Source organism: Eublepharis macularius, chromosome 11 (assembly GCF_028583425.1).
Source record: "Eublepharis macularius isolate TG4126 chromosome 11, MPM_Emac_v1.0, whole genome shotgun sequence".
NCBI lineage: Eukaryota > Metazoa > Chordata > Lepidosauria > Squamata > Eublepharidae > Eublepharis > Eublepharis macularius.
The window spans coordinates 46,947,254-46,962,951 of NC_072800.1; the positions used below are offsets into that span (position 1 = coordinate 46,947,254).

Consider the following 15,698-nt stretch of genomic DNA (forward strand, 5'->3'; position numbering starts at 1 on the left):
GCTGGAGCGCCGCTGGAGCGGTGCGGAGGGCAATCTAAACTCCCCTCTGTCTGGAGATCAGGGGCCGATGCCACCAGCCATGTGACCATTTCCTGGCTGGCAACATGGTCAGCACCATTCTGGAAGATCCACTGGCTGGAGCAGAAGCTTCTAATCACAACTGGCTGCCAATCTCCAGGCGGCAGCTGGACAGCTACTAGAGTGCATCTGGCCGGAGGGGGTGACTGGAGAGCTTCACATTTCAATGGGCTGCCATCTCCATGGAATGGCTGCAGATCTTCCAAAATTACAACTAGATGCCTGCCTCCAGGCAGTGACAGATCTTCTTGAATTACAACTGGCTGCCAATCTCCAGGGGGTGGCAGGAGATCTTTTGAATTATAGCCAGCTGCTTGTCTCCAGGCAGCAGCAGAAGATCTTCTTGAATCGTGAATGGCTGCCAATCTCCAGGGGGTGGCAAGAGATCTTCTGGACTTACAGTTAGCTGCCAGTTTCCAGGTGGGGGCTTGGGGTTTTCTTGGGTTACAGCAGGCTGCCAATACCCAGGTGGTGGTTGGAGATCTTCTTGAATGAAGACTGATGGCCAATCTCCAGGTGTTGCTGGAGATGTTCAAAAAGTTTGTTCCTAACTTCCAGGCAGAGTTACAAGTAGCTGCCAGTCTCCAGGGGGTGGCTGGAGATCTGGACTTACAACTAGCTGCTGATTTCCAGGCAGGGGCTTCTGATCTTCTCGAATCAGACAGACAGCCAATCTCACAGCTGACAGTCAACCCCAGGTGGTGGCTGGAGATCTCCCAGCATTAGGAAGGTCACCAAACCTGACTCGGTGGATCTAAGGAAATCCTATGAGGAAAAGGGGGGGACAGGGTTTGCCAGTCCTATTCAAGTGGCGCTTAGACACTAAGGGACAGCAAGGCAGCCACTGAGCCGGAGGAAGGGTCCAGGCAGAGGGCGTCCGGCTGTGCACACTCCAGGTTGTAGTAGAAGGACAGCGTTGGGGAGCCTGGAGGGGGTGGGGCAGAGTGCCCCGGCTGACATAGGAAGCACGTAGCAGTACATGTGGGAGGAGACCTGGTTGGCAGCTTCCTGCTGAGGGAAGCCAATGGGCACAGTGCGGGCATGATCGTGTGATGGGTGGGGCTATGGGGACACACCCAGCAGGAGTGCCCCGAGGCTCCAGAGAGCAGCGTCCATGAGTGCTCCTCCATCCCAAACTCCTAGGAGTCCCACCGGGGGGGGCGCCCCCAGTAATGCTGGGAGAGCACCGTCTGATGCAGCCATGGTCCACCCTGCAGGGCCCAGGCAGGGGTACTTGGCCAGGCATGGGCATGGGCTGAGAGCGGGTGGACAGGAGGAGCCCCAAGAGTGAAGCAAGGGAGTTGTTCAGCTGGCCCTGACAGTGCATCGGAATGATCTTCGCCCCCCTACTTGCATGCCAGGGCAGGGGGAGGTACCGGGTCATGCCAAATGGATGCTAAGCAGCAGGGCTGCCTTCAAAACTTTCAGCATCAGGTATGGGAAAGGGTGCCACAAGAGGCGGCAGTGACAAGATTCCTATGGGGGGGGGGGTCCTGAGGGTGCTGCCACCCGAATTGAGCGACAACAGAGCGGTCCGCTCTTGGGGTAGATGATAGCCCCCCCCCTCAGAACACACAGGGGCACACTAGATAACTCAGGAAAGGCAGATGCTGCCGATAGCAAGACAAGTTGGGGGGGGGCTACGAAGCGCAGAGTGGGTGCCCTGCAGGAAGCTGAGGACACCGGGTAGTGAGCCAATCCCGGTCACCCAAAGTTTGCTTGCACAGGGCTGGCCCTAGGGTGAGCCTTCTGTGCACCTGGCCCAGGCAACAGCAGGAACACAGGTGCAGCACCAACACATACGGGCCACAAGGGGGATGAAGGCTGATTCATGGGTGTGGAAAGCATGCCTGGTGGACCTCAAGGGCATCTCGTCCAGGCACACTTGTGGAGAACATGGGGGGATGGATGTGATAGGACAAATGACAGCAGACTTCAGACCAGTGGGCAGGACCAGGTACGCTCATTTAGTATCACAGGCATTGGCCGCGGCTCTCACGCCACAGTGTGTCGGTCAATCTTGGACCGGTGGGAGACATGGGCGAGCCCCCGGCCCCCACAGGTGCAATGCTCCCCAACCACCACAAACAAGCGGAGCCTTCCTGACCTGGACCAGGGCCCGGGTCCTTCAGGGGAGCCTGGTCAGCATGCTGGGGGACATCCTTCTCCAGGGTTGGCGCAAGGTGACAGGACAGCTGGTGAGTAACAGGGTCCCTGCTGGGAGGGTTCAGCTGACCCACCTGGTACAGGGGCAGCCACAGAAGCAGTGGCAGGGCTGCCAGCAAATCACATACAATTCGCCAGGGTGATGGGCCTACAGGCTGATCTGAGACAGGCTAGGGGAGGGTCAGCCGACTCACTCAGGATTGCGGTGGTCACCGCTGTGGCAGAGGCAGGGCTGCCAGTGAGCGGCAGGTCATCCATCAAGGGGGATGGGGGCCTCCATGTCTATCTTGGGGCAGGTCAAGGGAGGTGAGGAGCAACGCCTCTTTTTCTAGTTGAGGATGCATCCAAGGCCCACTTGGGCTATGGCAGTAAGGAGAAAGGCACTAACCTTTGTTTGTTCTAGTTGCAGGCGGCGTCCCGCAGCATGGTGCACGATGGCAACTCCAAGGCAGGAGTTAGAGACCAAGAGGGGGATGCAGTTGGGCCCCTGGGTGGTTGCAGCTGAGACTCCCAGGGCCCATTGGGCCAGATGCCTGCGGGGACCAGGAAGGAATTTTTTTCCACAAGAACCAAATTGACCAGTCCTCTTGGGGTTTTTACGCCTTCCTCTTGGGGTGGACGTTGGGAACCACTTGAGAGGGTGTCTCCAACTGTACACAGCAGTCGGAGCATTGCCTCCTGTGATGATTTTGAAGCATTGGGCTGGATCCAAAACAGGTGAGTGGGGCAGGCGGCCAGCTCACCCTGGTGGACTGGGAGGCAAGAGCTACCTAGCATGGCTGGCAGCGGAACAATGCTTGCCATGGTAGACCAGCATAGTGGGCTGGTGAGTTATGCATTGAGTCAGCACCAGGGCCTGATGATGCCAACAGGAATCCGTGCCCATATGCCTGGCCAATGCACCATCCAGCTGTAAATCAATAAAGTTGTGGCCATTCCAAACAAGAGATGGTGTCTCTATGTGTTAATTTCTGGAACCCTCTGACTTCACATAGCATATAGGTGACAAAAAGTGAGAGGCTGTGTACAAAAAGGAAACACAGGCTAGATGCAGTGACCTGGGACTCAGCAGCTGAGTGAAAAGCCTGGCAACAGTCAACTTGACAGATGGAAGGCTGACAGCCACTTTCTGAGGCTGACGGAGGCAACAACTATGGTTGCCAGCCAATGGTTGGCATCTGACAGAACATAGGGGGCCACTACATCATGCATGGCATGATGTCCCAGGGAAAACCAAAAGTGACATCTCATCATACTAGGAATCACCAGAAACTCTATGGTAAAAAAGATTGATGATGAAGATGATCATTGATTGATGATCTTTCAGTTGTTGCACCAAAGGTTTGGAACTGCCTTCTCAGTTCACATGGTTCCGTATCTGCTGACCTTTCGATACTGGGTTAAGACTATTTTATTCTGAGCATGTCTAATGTTCCTCAGTTCTGGGTATTTTACTCTGTTTTCTTTGGTTCTTTTAAAACTGCTTTTTCACTCAACTGTTTTTCATTTTGATTTGTATCGAACTTGTTACTTAATTTTTTATTTAACTTGTAAAAAGCTCTGGGGATATTATAAGGTTGCCAGGTCTCCCAGGACCCAGATTGGGAGACGGGGGTGTCATGGGAGGTCATGTGCTCTGGAGGTCTTCCTTGTCACACCAGGAATGATGTCATACCTGCCATGACAAAGCAGTGAAAGCCCCCATGTGGGCCCAATTGAATACAAATCAATCCCCAAACCAGCGTGGCAAGGAAGTCCTCCGAAGCTCACAGGCGTGCACTACAATGCCCCCAGCCAGGGAAGCAGTGGTGTTGAGTGGGTGCTAGGAGCAGGGAATTCCCCCACCCCCCCTCTGGGGGAATGAAATCCCTAGAATATTACATTGAGGAGTGTTATATAAATACATGGATACTAAAAGCTGGACTGGAAGTGGTCCTAAGCTGTAAACATATCCACACATATCTGCGAGTCTTATAGAAATAAGGTGAGATTGCCTTGCCACAAAACTGTAGTGTGATGTAGTAGGTATAGTTTTTTACTAGGCACAGGAAGACCCAGGCTCAGATTTCTGCTCTGTCATGTAGCTCACTGCATGACCGCTGGCTAGTCTTCTGCTACACATTATGTTTTCCCCTGGATACACACAAACATATCTTGCAATTTTCATGCTAGAACTTGTGGGTTCAATTTGGGTCAAGAACATAGGATGCAAAGAGGAGGAGCTTCAGCCTTCTCCCTGAACTGTTGCCCCAACCAGAAATGGGCCTAGGTGACATTAAGTAACCCCTCCTTGCGAACTACATTCCTGATCCAAATCAGATCCACATGTGCCTGGGAATTAAGTTTAACCCACCTTTCAGAGTTGTTGTGAGGATAAAATGCTGCAATCACTGGATGAAATGCGGGATACAATATAATAAAACAAACACGTCACAGGAAACTTAGGGTGCATATCTAGCACTACAGTAAGGTTTATTTACTGACTACAGTAGAATATATCTGAAAATTTCAACTAAGCGGTGATTTTCGTCTCTTTCATAGGCTTGGTAAACAGGGAAACTAGTATTATTAGAAGTATATATTAATGTATGCATTTGAAAACACAGATAACCACAGAAAAGTAATTTATGTAAATAAAGATTCTGGCAAAAGAAAATGTACAAGTTTTGATAACTTCCAATACAGTCTTGTATGTTACATATATTGCTGGACCAGGGCTTTCCCAAAATTTTGGTGGTTGTCTTCCATATCTCATATCATACTGGACATACTTTTGTAAACGTAAATATGAAAAAACAAACTTGCAACCTAATTCGAGACTAAACAGGTGAAACAATGTATATGTATGCCAACGTTCATGGGTCAAATTATACTTCCTCCCGTAGAACAGTTCATATTGAATAATATGAACCTACAGCAACCCATCTGGTCACCTGCTTTTTGTTCAAAGCTAACACAAAATACATGCTGCCACTATCTTTTGATAGCAAGTAAAAGCAAAATCCATGGAAACTCTTACATAAAGCTGCCACCTAGTGTTCAAACTATGCACTAAAACCAATAAATCGATTTCTTTTGCACTTCATACAGCCTAAAACATTCAGTTATCAGGCAGGTTACGAATTGAAATAAACATCAATGTTGTAAAATCCTCTAGGACATCATGTTATGCATGTTGTGCACAAATCAACAACATTACATTTTTTAAAATCCTTCAGAGCATAGATAAAGAGGCTGCTGGCATCAGGGCTGACTCTATAGGGAGCACCTACAACAGTGTGCCCTTGCATGGCCACACTGAGGGTTTAAGTAGATGTGCAACTGCTGATCCAGGAATGGATCATCTGTTTATAAAACTGCAAGCAGTAGTTGCAGGGCTAACAATTTGGACTGGGGCCATTCTCTCTCACTATATGCCATTCTTATGACAAATGTATGAAATAGACTAGGAGGCCAACCATTCCTTCATTTATTTCAATGAATTTTAGTTTGTCCTCGTTATCTTCCCTGTCTGTATATTGGTCAGGGCATTCTTTTTTCTTAATCTGTCTCTCCATAAAGAGTTAGCTTTTAGTAACAAACTACCAGCAACCTTAGAAGTGTGGTATTATTCATGCTGAGCACCTAAACAAAGTAAAAAATATTAATTGAAATAAACAGTCCTTTAAAAAGTCAGACACAGAATGCCACCTTATTTAGAAATGTCATACAAATGATCTGAAATGCCTCTCTCTTGCTTCATTCAATCATTACTCCCCAAGATATTCCAGTTTACTCCAGATAGCTGTCCTTGAGCCGCTCCCTATTTGACCAGCTCAAGTGGGACATGTCTCATGACTGAACACAAGCAAAGGAACTGCCAGCCCAGCTCTTAAAAGGTTCAGCCACATGCTGCAGTATTTTAGGTGTTACTCTAATAACCCACTAAAATAAAACAAAAAAAGTGTTAATGACTTTACAATGCAATCCTAACCCTTCTACCTTATTCGTTTACTTTTAATGATTTATACTGTTAATGAACTATATAATGTCTGTTATTTATTGCTCCATTGAGCATTCTAGGTTCTAAGCTTATCCTCAGCTTGAACAATCTGCAAGGAAGATGGAGCAATTGCACTGCTGCCATCAATAGCTCATTCTGTGCACTGGTGGATATAATCTTCCAGGGCATGGTGTGATGACACATGATGAAGCATCCTTGGCAGAATGAAGGTAGCCTGGGTTTAGTGACCAGTATCTGGCTGAGAAACCTATGTATGCTGCATTTAGCTCCAAAACTAGAGGGGTGGGAAGCAAGATATTGGGAGCATGGCAGGATGGCATACCGGTCTTGTCAGATCTCAGAAACTTAGCAGGGTCAGTACTTGGATAGGTGACTACCAAAGAAGACTCTGCAGAGGAAGGCAATGGCAAACCACCTCTGCTTCTCACTTTCTTTGAAAGTCTCTTGTTGGGGTTGCCATAAGTTGATTGTGACTTGACGGCATGCACACACACACACACACACACACAAGCAAGGTATCACTATGAAAAATAAATAATGGCGTGTCTCTGTGACACACTGTAACCACTTTAATAGTGAATATTGATCAGTAGCAGGGTCCGGGGGGGGGGGGGTTGACAGTGGATTTTCTTGGCTCTCCTCACCTCCCTGTCTGCCTGCACGGGTGCTCCTTGGTAGCCCAAGACAGTGGGTGGGGAACATGGGGGGCAGTGGCAGAGGCTCCCTTCTTCCCACCTGTCTGCTTCCAACATGAATGCATTGAGGAAGGAGGGTTCAAGGCAATTGACTATGCAAAAGCAGCCAACTGCTTTCTGTTTTGTGGTCCACCCCCATTTTTTTATTTTGAGATTTTTCTGCAAACCTGAGGTAGTCATAGTTGGAAAAAAGTCTCCCTTGTCTCAACGTAGCCCAGTCCCTGGATTTATGTATCCACAGATGGGACCATGTTGACTGTTAAGTATATTGATGATGTTCAAGAGAGCGCAGGAATCCAGAATGGCATTGATAAATGAATAAAGGTTTCTAGCTGAATTGTTTCTCAAACGTTTACAGAAAAGCCTTCAGCATAGTTCTACTGGTTTATTTTTAGTTCTAGCATTGATTTGGGGGAAATCAAATTTCACAGTTCTTTTGCTTGTTTTATAAGATACGTACTGTTTCCATTTGAAGAATAGACCAGCAAGGCCTTACAAGACAGAAAGGAGGCATTTGGAAACACAGACATGCCCTTGAGGCAATGAAAATGTTGTTGAATCCACCAGTAGTCTATGAATTGCATCAGGCTTTCTATGATGATGATAATGATGATGATAATGATAAGTGGTACCAATCTGTGCAACAACTGTATGGAAAGGGAAGTATTTACTTTCTTGAAATCTTGCAGAGAACCAAGGTCACATGGATTTAGCTGAAAGCAACAAACACTTTTTGATGTGTGTGGTATACCAAAATAGCAACTTGTTATCTTATTCTGTTGCTGGAAATAAGAAGAGCTCTGGGTGAAGACAGAATATAAAAACAACATTTACAGAGAAGTCTTCATCCACGGTGCAAGCACGGCCACACAACTCAAATAACAGATGTGGATATAAATGAATGGAACACAGGCTCAGACTTCAACCCTGCTATTCCCCACGTGGCTATGGTGTATGTATGTATTTATTGTTACAATCCGAGATCAGAAATCAGAATCAGCATCATCAACAGACATACACTGAATATGTCATAAATATATAAAGATATACTAAACATAAAATGCAATTCTTAATTAAAATTTGCTAAAATGAAGCCATGTTTTTCTGGCTAATTAAACACGCTAAGGCACAAAATCTAGCTACTTTAAAGGAGATTTCATTACAACGATCGCCAAGAAGAAGTGAAATATAAAACTAATTTGATCTGCCATGATAATTATGCATAAGTGGAGTGATGTATACATTCTGAATGTTCTTGTAAAACTGACAGTATAAAAGGACATGCTCAATTGTTTCTGCCATACCAGAATGACATGGACAGAGATGTTGCTCATATGGATATGAGTGTAGACTAAGGTGGGCTTATGCACCTTAATATTTTGTTTAAAAACACCACAACATAAACACTGGGTGGGGGGCTGTCTTTTTCTAAAGTGGAAAACTGCTCCAGGAGTTTGGGAGAGGTTTCTTGATGTCATGGAAGGATAATGAATGCACCCAGGTTTGCTTCAAACTTATATAACAGTTTTTTTCCAGAGTAATATGTTTGGACCTAATGCAGTCAACATACTTCATGGGTGGTCACATTTCCATGAAAATTATATATATATTCACCATTTCATAAAGCCAAATGAACAAAGTGGTCTTGCAGAGTTCTAGCTGCTAGTGCCAGAGAACCAATCTTTTATCTGCTCACAAGCAAGCTAGGCTGTTCCCCTACCTGGGTCTCCTGTCTGCTGTTAGGCGTTTTTTAAATATTCTGCCATATCAGGTCTTAATTTTTTTCTTTGGTCTGTGCTGTTCCCTGAATAGCAAAGAACACTTCACTTGCACCAAGGCAGCATTTGAAATAATTTGTATTTTAGGCTTTGGAGAGGGGAAATGTGGAAATTATGGAAAGTAAAACAATACTAAAATGGGAAATACAGCATGTGAAAGTGACTTAAAGTGTATGGGTCAGTTATGCACCCCTGAAGACTAAGGAGGGGGGGCTTAGATTCATTCCATTCTCTTAGGCACACTAAATACTACACTTATTATGAGATCTCTCTCTCTCTCTCTCTCTCTCTCTCTCATGTTTTACTTCACTTACATCCTGTTTTTCTCCCCAACGAAGTCCCAAAGCAGCTTATATTGAATTAAAGCTGGAATATCTTAAATTAAAGCAAGAACTATTCATACAATTTTATGGAGAACTGTGCAAGATATTCAAAATTAGCTAGAATGATACAGTAAGAAATTTTAAGCATTTTATTTTTAGGAGTAAGAATGAATAAATCTTATTCCTGAATTATTCAAAAAACTTCACACCAAAAATATAGAGTCAAACAATTAATTGGTGTATGTATTGCATTTTTCATACTGGATCTAGCACAGCTCTACTAGTTATAACTTCCAAGAAGCGATATGTGAGAAGACAGCTACCTCAGGCAGTGCCAAGGCATTCTCTTCCAACTGAGCATTCTCTTCTTAGTTAGTGCCTCTGTGACAACCTTTTATTGACCTACCCATGGGGCAGTAGTCTCTGGAATGACTGAACTATCCAATCATTTCTTTGTCAACCTAGAGCAGGAAAGGATGACTATATCTCTCCAAATGCTTTAACAAATCTAGCAGGGAAATTAATGCCCTCTGTAGTGCTTTCACAGCTTCTGAAATGTTAGCAATATGAACAGAAGTTTCATGTAAAAAAATCTTAAATTATCATGATATTGTTGAGCTTTTTGAAATAAAACTTTATTTTCATTTCTACTTTCGGAAAAGTTCCAAAGTTCCCAATAGCCTGAGTAGATGAAAAATACATCGTTATAAACCAATTTTATTTTACCTCTTCTAAAATGTCAGTACAACTTTATTTTACAGAACATTCAGTTGAAATTATGCTACAACTTTACTAAATATATGTATAACAATATTCCTTTGTGTTATCCTGGCTTCCTTTAAATCTCTTGATCCCATAAACATACTTAGCTCTCTCCTATTAATGAAATACTTTGAAAGTTTAAGTGCTTAACTTTGGTTGAATTGTAACCTTTATGTGTAATTTTGCCAAGGGACAAAGTTTTGGTCTGTAGCTGAAATATCACAGTTTATGCTTTGAATTTAAAATGTCACACAACCTACCCTAATCAGAAAATATATTTGACAACTAACCACAATCCATAATCTCCTCTAGCATTTTTCTCTAGAATATTGTAGAGACCTAAAAACATTTTTAGAAGTATAAAAACAAGACTTTATTTCCTTTGGCCAATTTTCTTATTTTGTTTTGTTGCAAACAACTAAAACTAACACATAAACATTTTATTATAGCTTTTTATTATACTCTTTGTCTTATTTATTAGTGAGAGGAAGCCATAAGCATCTCTTAAAAATCCACTTGCCTAATACCACTAATTGACTTTCTCATGAAGCAAAATGGTGTTAAAGGTGGGAATGTAAATTAGAGTAGTTTTTCTTGAGTGAAACCTGCAAATGACATTGACAGTAACAATCTCCATGTGTTTCACTGGATAAATTATTTCTTATGTTACTTGAGGAGTAAAGTGTGGGGCGCTGGTCCAAACAAATATTATCCTAATTTCACAGTATATGCTAAGCATGAACATTTCCTAGATACTGAATAATATATCTTAATTTTCTGCAGAGGCTGACCAAAGAGAAAGCTAGCACATGAGAATGCCTGTCCTCACATATATGCGTAATTTTACCATATCTTCTGTACCATCCAGTACTTTGGGGACTCATGCCTTTTGCATATAATTGTCATTCTTTCTGCTAGAATGAGATTTGCCATACTCTTGTATGCTTCTTCTATCCATTTTAGATGGGTTAGATCCAGCCGACTTTTTCACTCAGTCTCTCAGTTCCCTTCCCTGCTACAGTCCCCACCGCACATGGCTTTTGAACATACATACCCATGATTCCTAACATAACATTTTTGGGTGGCTGAAGAGGATGCCTCACCCCTCTTTCACCAACAGAAAAGATGGCTGGATCCAACCTTGTGTATAGAAGCAGAATCCAACACAGGTACGCTCTACACACGCGCCCCTCTCACCACATGCAGCATCCATCAGCATGTGCTAAGTAAGCCTTGCTGATCAATTTGTGCACACATTTCTTGAGACTCAGTGACCTCTCTGGATGGTGGCAGGGCCAACCAGACTGTCACTTTCCCCATCCTGCCCCTACAGATTCATAGGGCCAACCATATTCAACCATATTACCAGCAAACTGCAAACAATTCTTGTGCAAAGGAACATGCACACGAATTCATGGGCCAGGACATAAAATTCCAGTGAAATGATTATTAATGGTGTGGCAGCAGAGTCCAGGTTCAGGCACCCAAGCTTGAAAAGTCTTGAATTATGTTGATATAAATCAGTGATTAGTCACAGCTGTGTAGCCTGCTTCTCTTTCACAGAGCCTGTGCTTTTCAAACAATATTAATAGGTAGTTAGTCATGCTTAATTTCTTTTACTAATTCTCCAGGTCAGAAATGGCACTCCTAGTGATTTTATTAACTAAAGGTTTCTCATCTGCCTCACTCTGCTTACATTTCCCCAGTTTCATTTCTTTCTTTCTTTCTTTCTTTCTTTCTTTCTTTCTTTCTTTCTTTCTTTCTTTCTTTCTTTCTTTCTTTCTTTCTTTCTTTCTTTCTTTCTTTCTTTCTTTCTTTCTTTCTTTCTTTCTTTCTTTCTATCACTGCTCCTACAGCTATTGCCTTAAGCAGAAATTAAAATGGGAAGAACCTTACCTCGTATCATGTCTCTGATGTTTAATTATTGCCCCTATATATTTTGCCACAGAAAGGGTAATGGAATCATCTGTATCTGATAACAACCATGTCACCCAGGCTCTCACGCTAGGTAGTTCCACATTTTCAAGTAGAGGGAAGATCAAGCTAGCCCTCAGCTCATCAAATATGGGACACTCCATATTCGTATGTTCAATGGTTTCAATTTTATCATCTTGGCATCTGCATGTTCTGTTGGCATATGGTACTTTCTTGTTTCTACCCTCCAAAACTGCCAAAGGAAGGGCATTCATTCTTGCCAGTGTAAAAGCTCTTCTGAGTTTTGGTACTGTCAGATGATAAAAATACCTCGGCAGTTGCATCGGGAGGGCTATACCTAAGTAAAGAGTCAAACATACTCTCTGTGCTCTAACAGATGTACTAGTAATGTCCAACTTCCTGACACACATTTTTATTTGCCTAATTATATCTTTGGTCTCTGTAATCTTGACCATATTGTTTGTTTGTTATTCATAGGCATTTCATTTGTTTGTTTGTTATTCCTAGGAATTTCATTTTCTTTCCCAGTAGTTGATCCTATTATATTAATCTGCCTGAATGAGTACAAGTAGAGTGGGCCCTCCCTCAGATTTTAAAGTCTTAACTTTAAAAAGAAATGCTTTTATCCATACCTTAGCTTCCATTGATATTTCGCCCAATTCAGCTCTCAATTTGTACCAATTAGAAATGTCAAAGCCAGACCAGCTTGAGACAGTGCTTGACATCTTCTCAAATAGCAACATTTCTAGAAATGCCCATGCAATAGGACCCCCCCACAACCCAGAATCATAAATAAAACTACAAATCATATTTTCTAGCAGTTAAGGGGTACTGTTCAACAACAGGTCAACAAAATAATCTTTACTGTGATGCCAAGCACTTTGTGAATTATGTATTAAATAACCTTCAAAAGCACTTACTATGGAAGGAGGTTTTGACATGTTTTTCAATCTGCTGTACCAGAAAATACTCACATAAACTCTTATAAGAGTGCTTATCTGTTACATATGGTGTAATTTGTCTTACATTTCCAGCAGATTTTAGCTGAGTGTCAGTAAATTGCATTATGACAGCCATTTCTTTTTCACTCAATTTATGTTGCTGTTATGACAACTATAGCTGTGAAAAGCAAGATGGAGAGACAGAAAAGCCAAGCATTCAAATCCAGACCCACTCACCAAAGGCAAAATAGAAAAAGGGAAGTTTCTCACTTTGCACTGAAGGCTCACAAACTTGAGAACTGGTGACCTCTAAATCAGCATAACTTCCACCATCAGTGACCCAAGACCGAGGCTAGATTCTGCTTTAAGTGGACCTTTATGTGCTTACATTTGACTACATGAAGCTCCTGTGTAAGCAGGCTGTGAACTAAACTCATATTTCTTCCTATGTACAGATAAAATCCTTTCCACAGAAACAAATGGGAAGCTCTTGTGAAGTTTGTTTCCAGTGGTTGCAATAGAAAAGTCTCATTTAAATCCAGGCACTTCACTGATATTCACTATGGACTGAACTTGACATCATCAGAATTTCCAATGCCAGCTTAAAAACATTAGCATTGAATGCAACTCTTAAAAAAGTATTTTTTTTAAATTGCAAATTCAGTTCATTAAAAATAACTATAAATATTGAAAAATGGGTTGTTTCCCTGCATAAAATTAAACCTCTTACCTTTTCAACAGGTGCATTTTCTTCACATGTTGTTACACTTGCTTTTCTCGATTCGGTTTTTGTTTTACTTAGCCTACGGGATACTTTTTCTCTGAGCAAAGTGGCATATCCAATGTGTTCATAGATAGGATTTGTTGTCATTGTGGAAATGTACTCAGAAGCTTTTGTTTCTATATACAGAGTTATCAAGCCATCGGTTACCAGGTCGTGGATTGATTCAAACCTCTTCTCTCCTACAAAGTGCTTCCCATCATAAAACAGCCTGTAGTTTAAAGTCTGATTGCCAAATCTGTATTGAAACATAATGGGAGTTGTCGCATTACTGTCTTAACATTCAAACTGCAGCTTTTCATAGTAACACATTAAAGAAAGGTTCTCTTCATTATCAACTATGAAGACAGGGAGGAGAGAGGAAAGAATCAGGTGGTAGAGGCTGCACTCAGTCAATTCAGGTTTGTGCGGAGATGCATAAAGAAATGGTAAAATTACTTATAGCAGCCTACAAGGCCCCATTTAAGTAATAAATAGTAGTCTACCAGGCCTAATATGACCACTTTAATGTGGTCAAGCATAAAAAAGGGCACAGCCTCTCAGAGGGCACACAGAGTATATAACCAATATTACTAAATTCCTATTTATTTTTATATTATAAAGTGTCTATATGCAAAAAGTGCTCAATTACTGTATGAATGTTGTCTTAATCAATCACTCATTATGAACAACAATATACTCAATAACATAAAGAGGGGGGTCACTATATCAATGCTATGTACATATACACCATTGGTACAGGAAAATTCAATTATTCATATTCGTACATAGTAATACAATTTTCTTTTTCTTTCAGTTGTCTGAAGTTGACTTCAATTGTCAGGTGTGCCTTCAGCATTTTCTTCTTATTTAGTTGTATTAAAGTCAATAAAGTTCATAGTACTGAAGATATATTCATCTAATTATTGGGGTGGAGCCTGACGGGCGTGTGCCAGCAGTATGTTCCCATTTCGTGTAACACGCTTTTTCAAAGGCTCATTGTGACCAAGACAATTGAACAAGCAGAATCACAGTTTCTCAACGAAATGGTGTGGATACAGATGGTGACTTGCCACTTTAATGTGGTCAGCTGGAATTTCTCTACTGAACTTTTTTTTTTAACTTAAAAGAGGAACTTGAGAGGCTACATAAAACCCTTGCTTACTGTCCTTGCCCCTCTTCATCACAGGAGTTCTCTGGTGCTGCTTGACATCATCTCTAGCCTCCATTTTGCCTCATATGTCAACATGTAGCTAACTCTTATTGACTATATGGCATTGTAATCAAGTCATATTAGATTTCTAGATGTGCCACCTTCACTCTCAGAGTTGGCTTTGAGATGTTGAACAGCCAAATCTGACTGATTATGTAGCACAGTTATGAAGCCAAATTGAGACTGAGAATAGGAAATAGGGTGAGGGTGATGGTTTCATGAAGAGAGAGATGGAGAGAAAAGGAAGTGAATGTCTCTACCATTGGTAAATGGGGCAAATCTCAATCCCATCTCAAAAAGGTGTACTGAAAGATTGCCCCAAACCCCACCCCCTTCACAATCTATGAACAAACTGGTAAAACTGGGGTGGGAACAACTGGTCTCTGTCCTCTACATTACAGCATTTTAAAAATTAAAAATATTAATTTATTTGCAGTTATAATAAGGTTAATAAGGTAGATGCCTTGAGGTTGCTAATTCTTAAACTGTATAAACATAAGCTCAAAGCTTACCGCAGAGCTAAGGTATAGCATCCAGGCTGCCGCTGGCTTTCTCTGAGAATATATGCTCCTTCTACACCTCCAAGTAATTCATCTGCTTGCTCACGGGAAATGATTCCATGAAACCTGACAAAAAAGAAAGTCCGCTATTTCAGTCAGAAAAGGAAAAAAGGGCCACAGGAACATGGCTAATTAACAGAGAAGAAGGTATGTAAACCATAGCAAAACAATTAATACTTTGCAAACCAGCAGACCATTTACCAAGTGGGTGGCAAACATGATGAGAGTAAATTGGGAGGGGGGAGGTAACTGGGATGCAGACAGAGCTATTTTTGCTTTAGGACTTATTTTAAAAAGTGAGAGTAAGGCCTCTTTTTATGTTACAGAAATCACACAAATACTCTTGGTACAGATCTTGAAAGGCTCAAAATACAGAGAACTGAAGTTCCCACATCAAGCCCTGAGGTCATCAGAGTGCAAACTAAACAGATGGTTCTGAGCAGGCAACAACTATTCTGGATATAATGTGCCCAAGTACTGCTTC

At 42.4% G+C, this 15,698-nt stretch overlaps 1 protein-coding gene across 1 annotated transcript in view; it reads right to left on the reverse strand.

Moving 5' to 3' along the window:
- CHN2 (chimerin 2) overlaps positions 1-15,698 on the reverse strand; it is a 191,928-nt gene that overhangs the window by 78,674 nt on the left and 97,556 nt on the right. Inside the window, exons 5-6 of the mRNA XM_054990757.1 lie at positions 15,167-15,280; positions 13,412-13,700 (exon numbers count right to left, since the gene is read on the reverse strand). Coding sequence (XP_054846732.1) covers positions 13,412-13,700; positions 15,167-15,280 — 403 coding nt within the window. The remainder of the gene's footprint in view (positions 1-13,411; positions 13,701-15,166; positions 15,281-15,698) is intronic.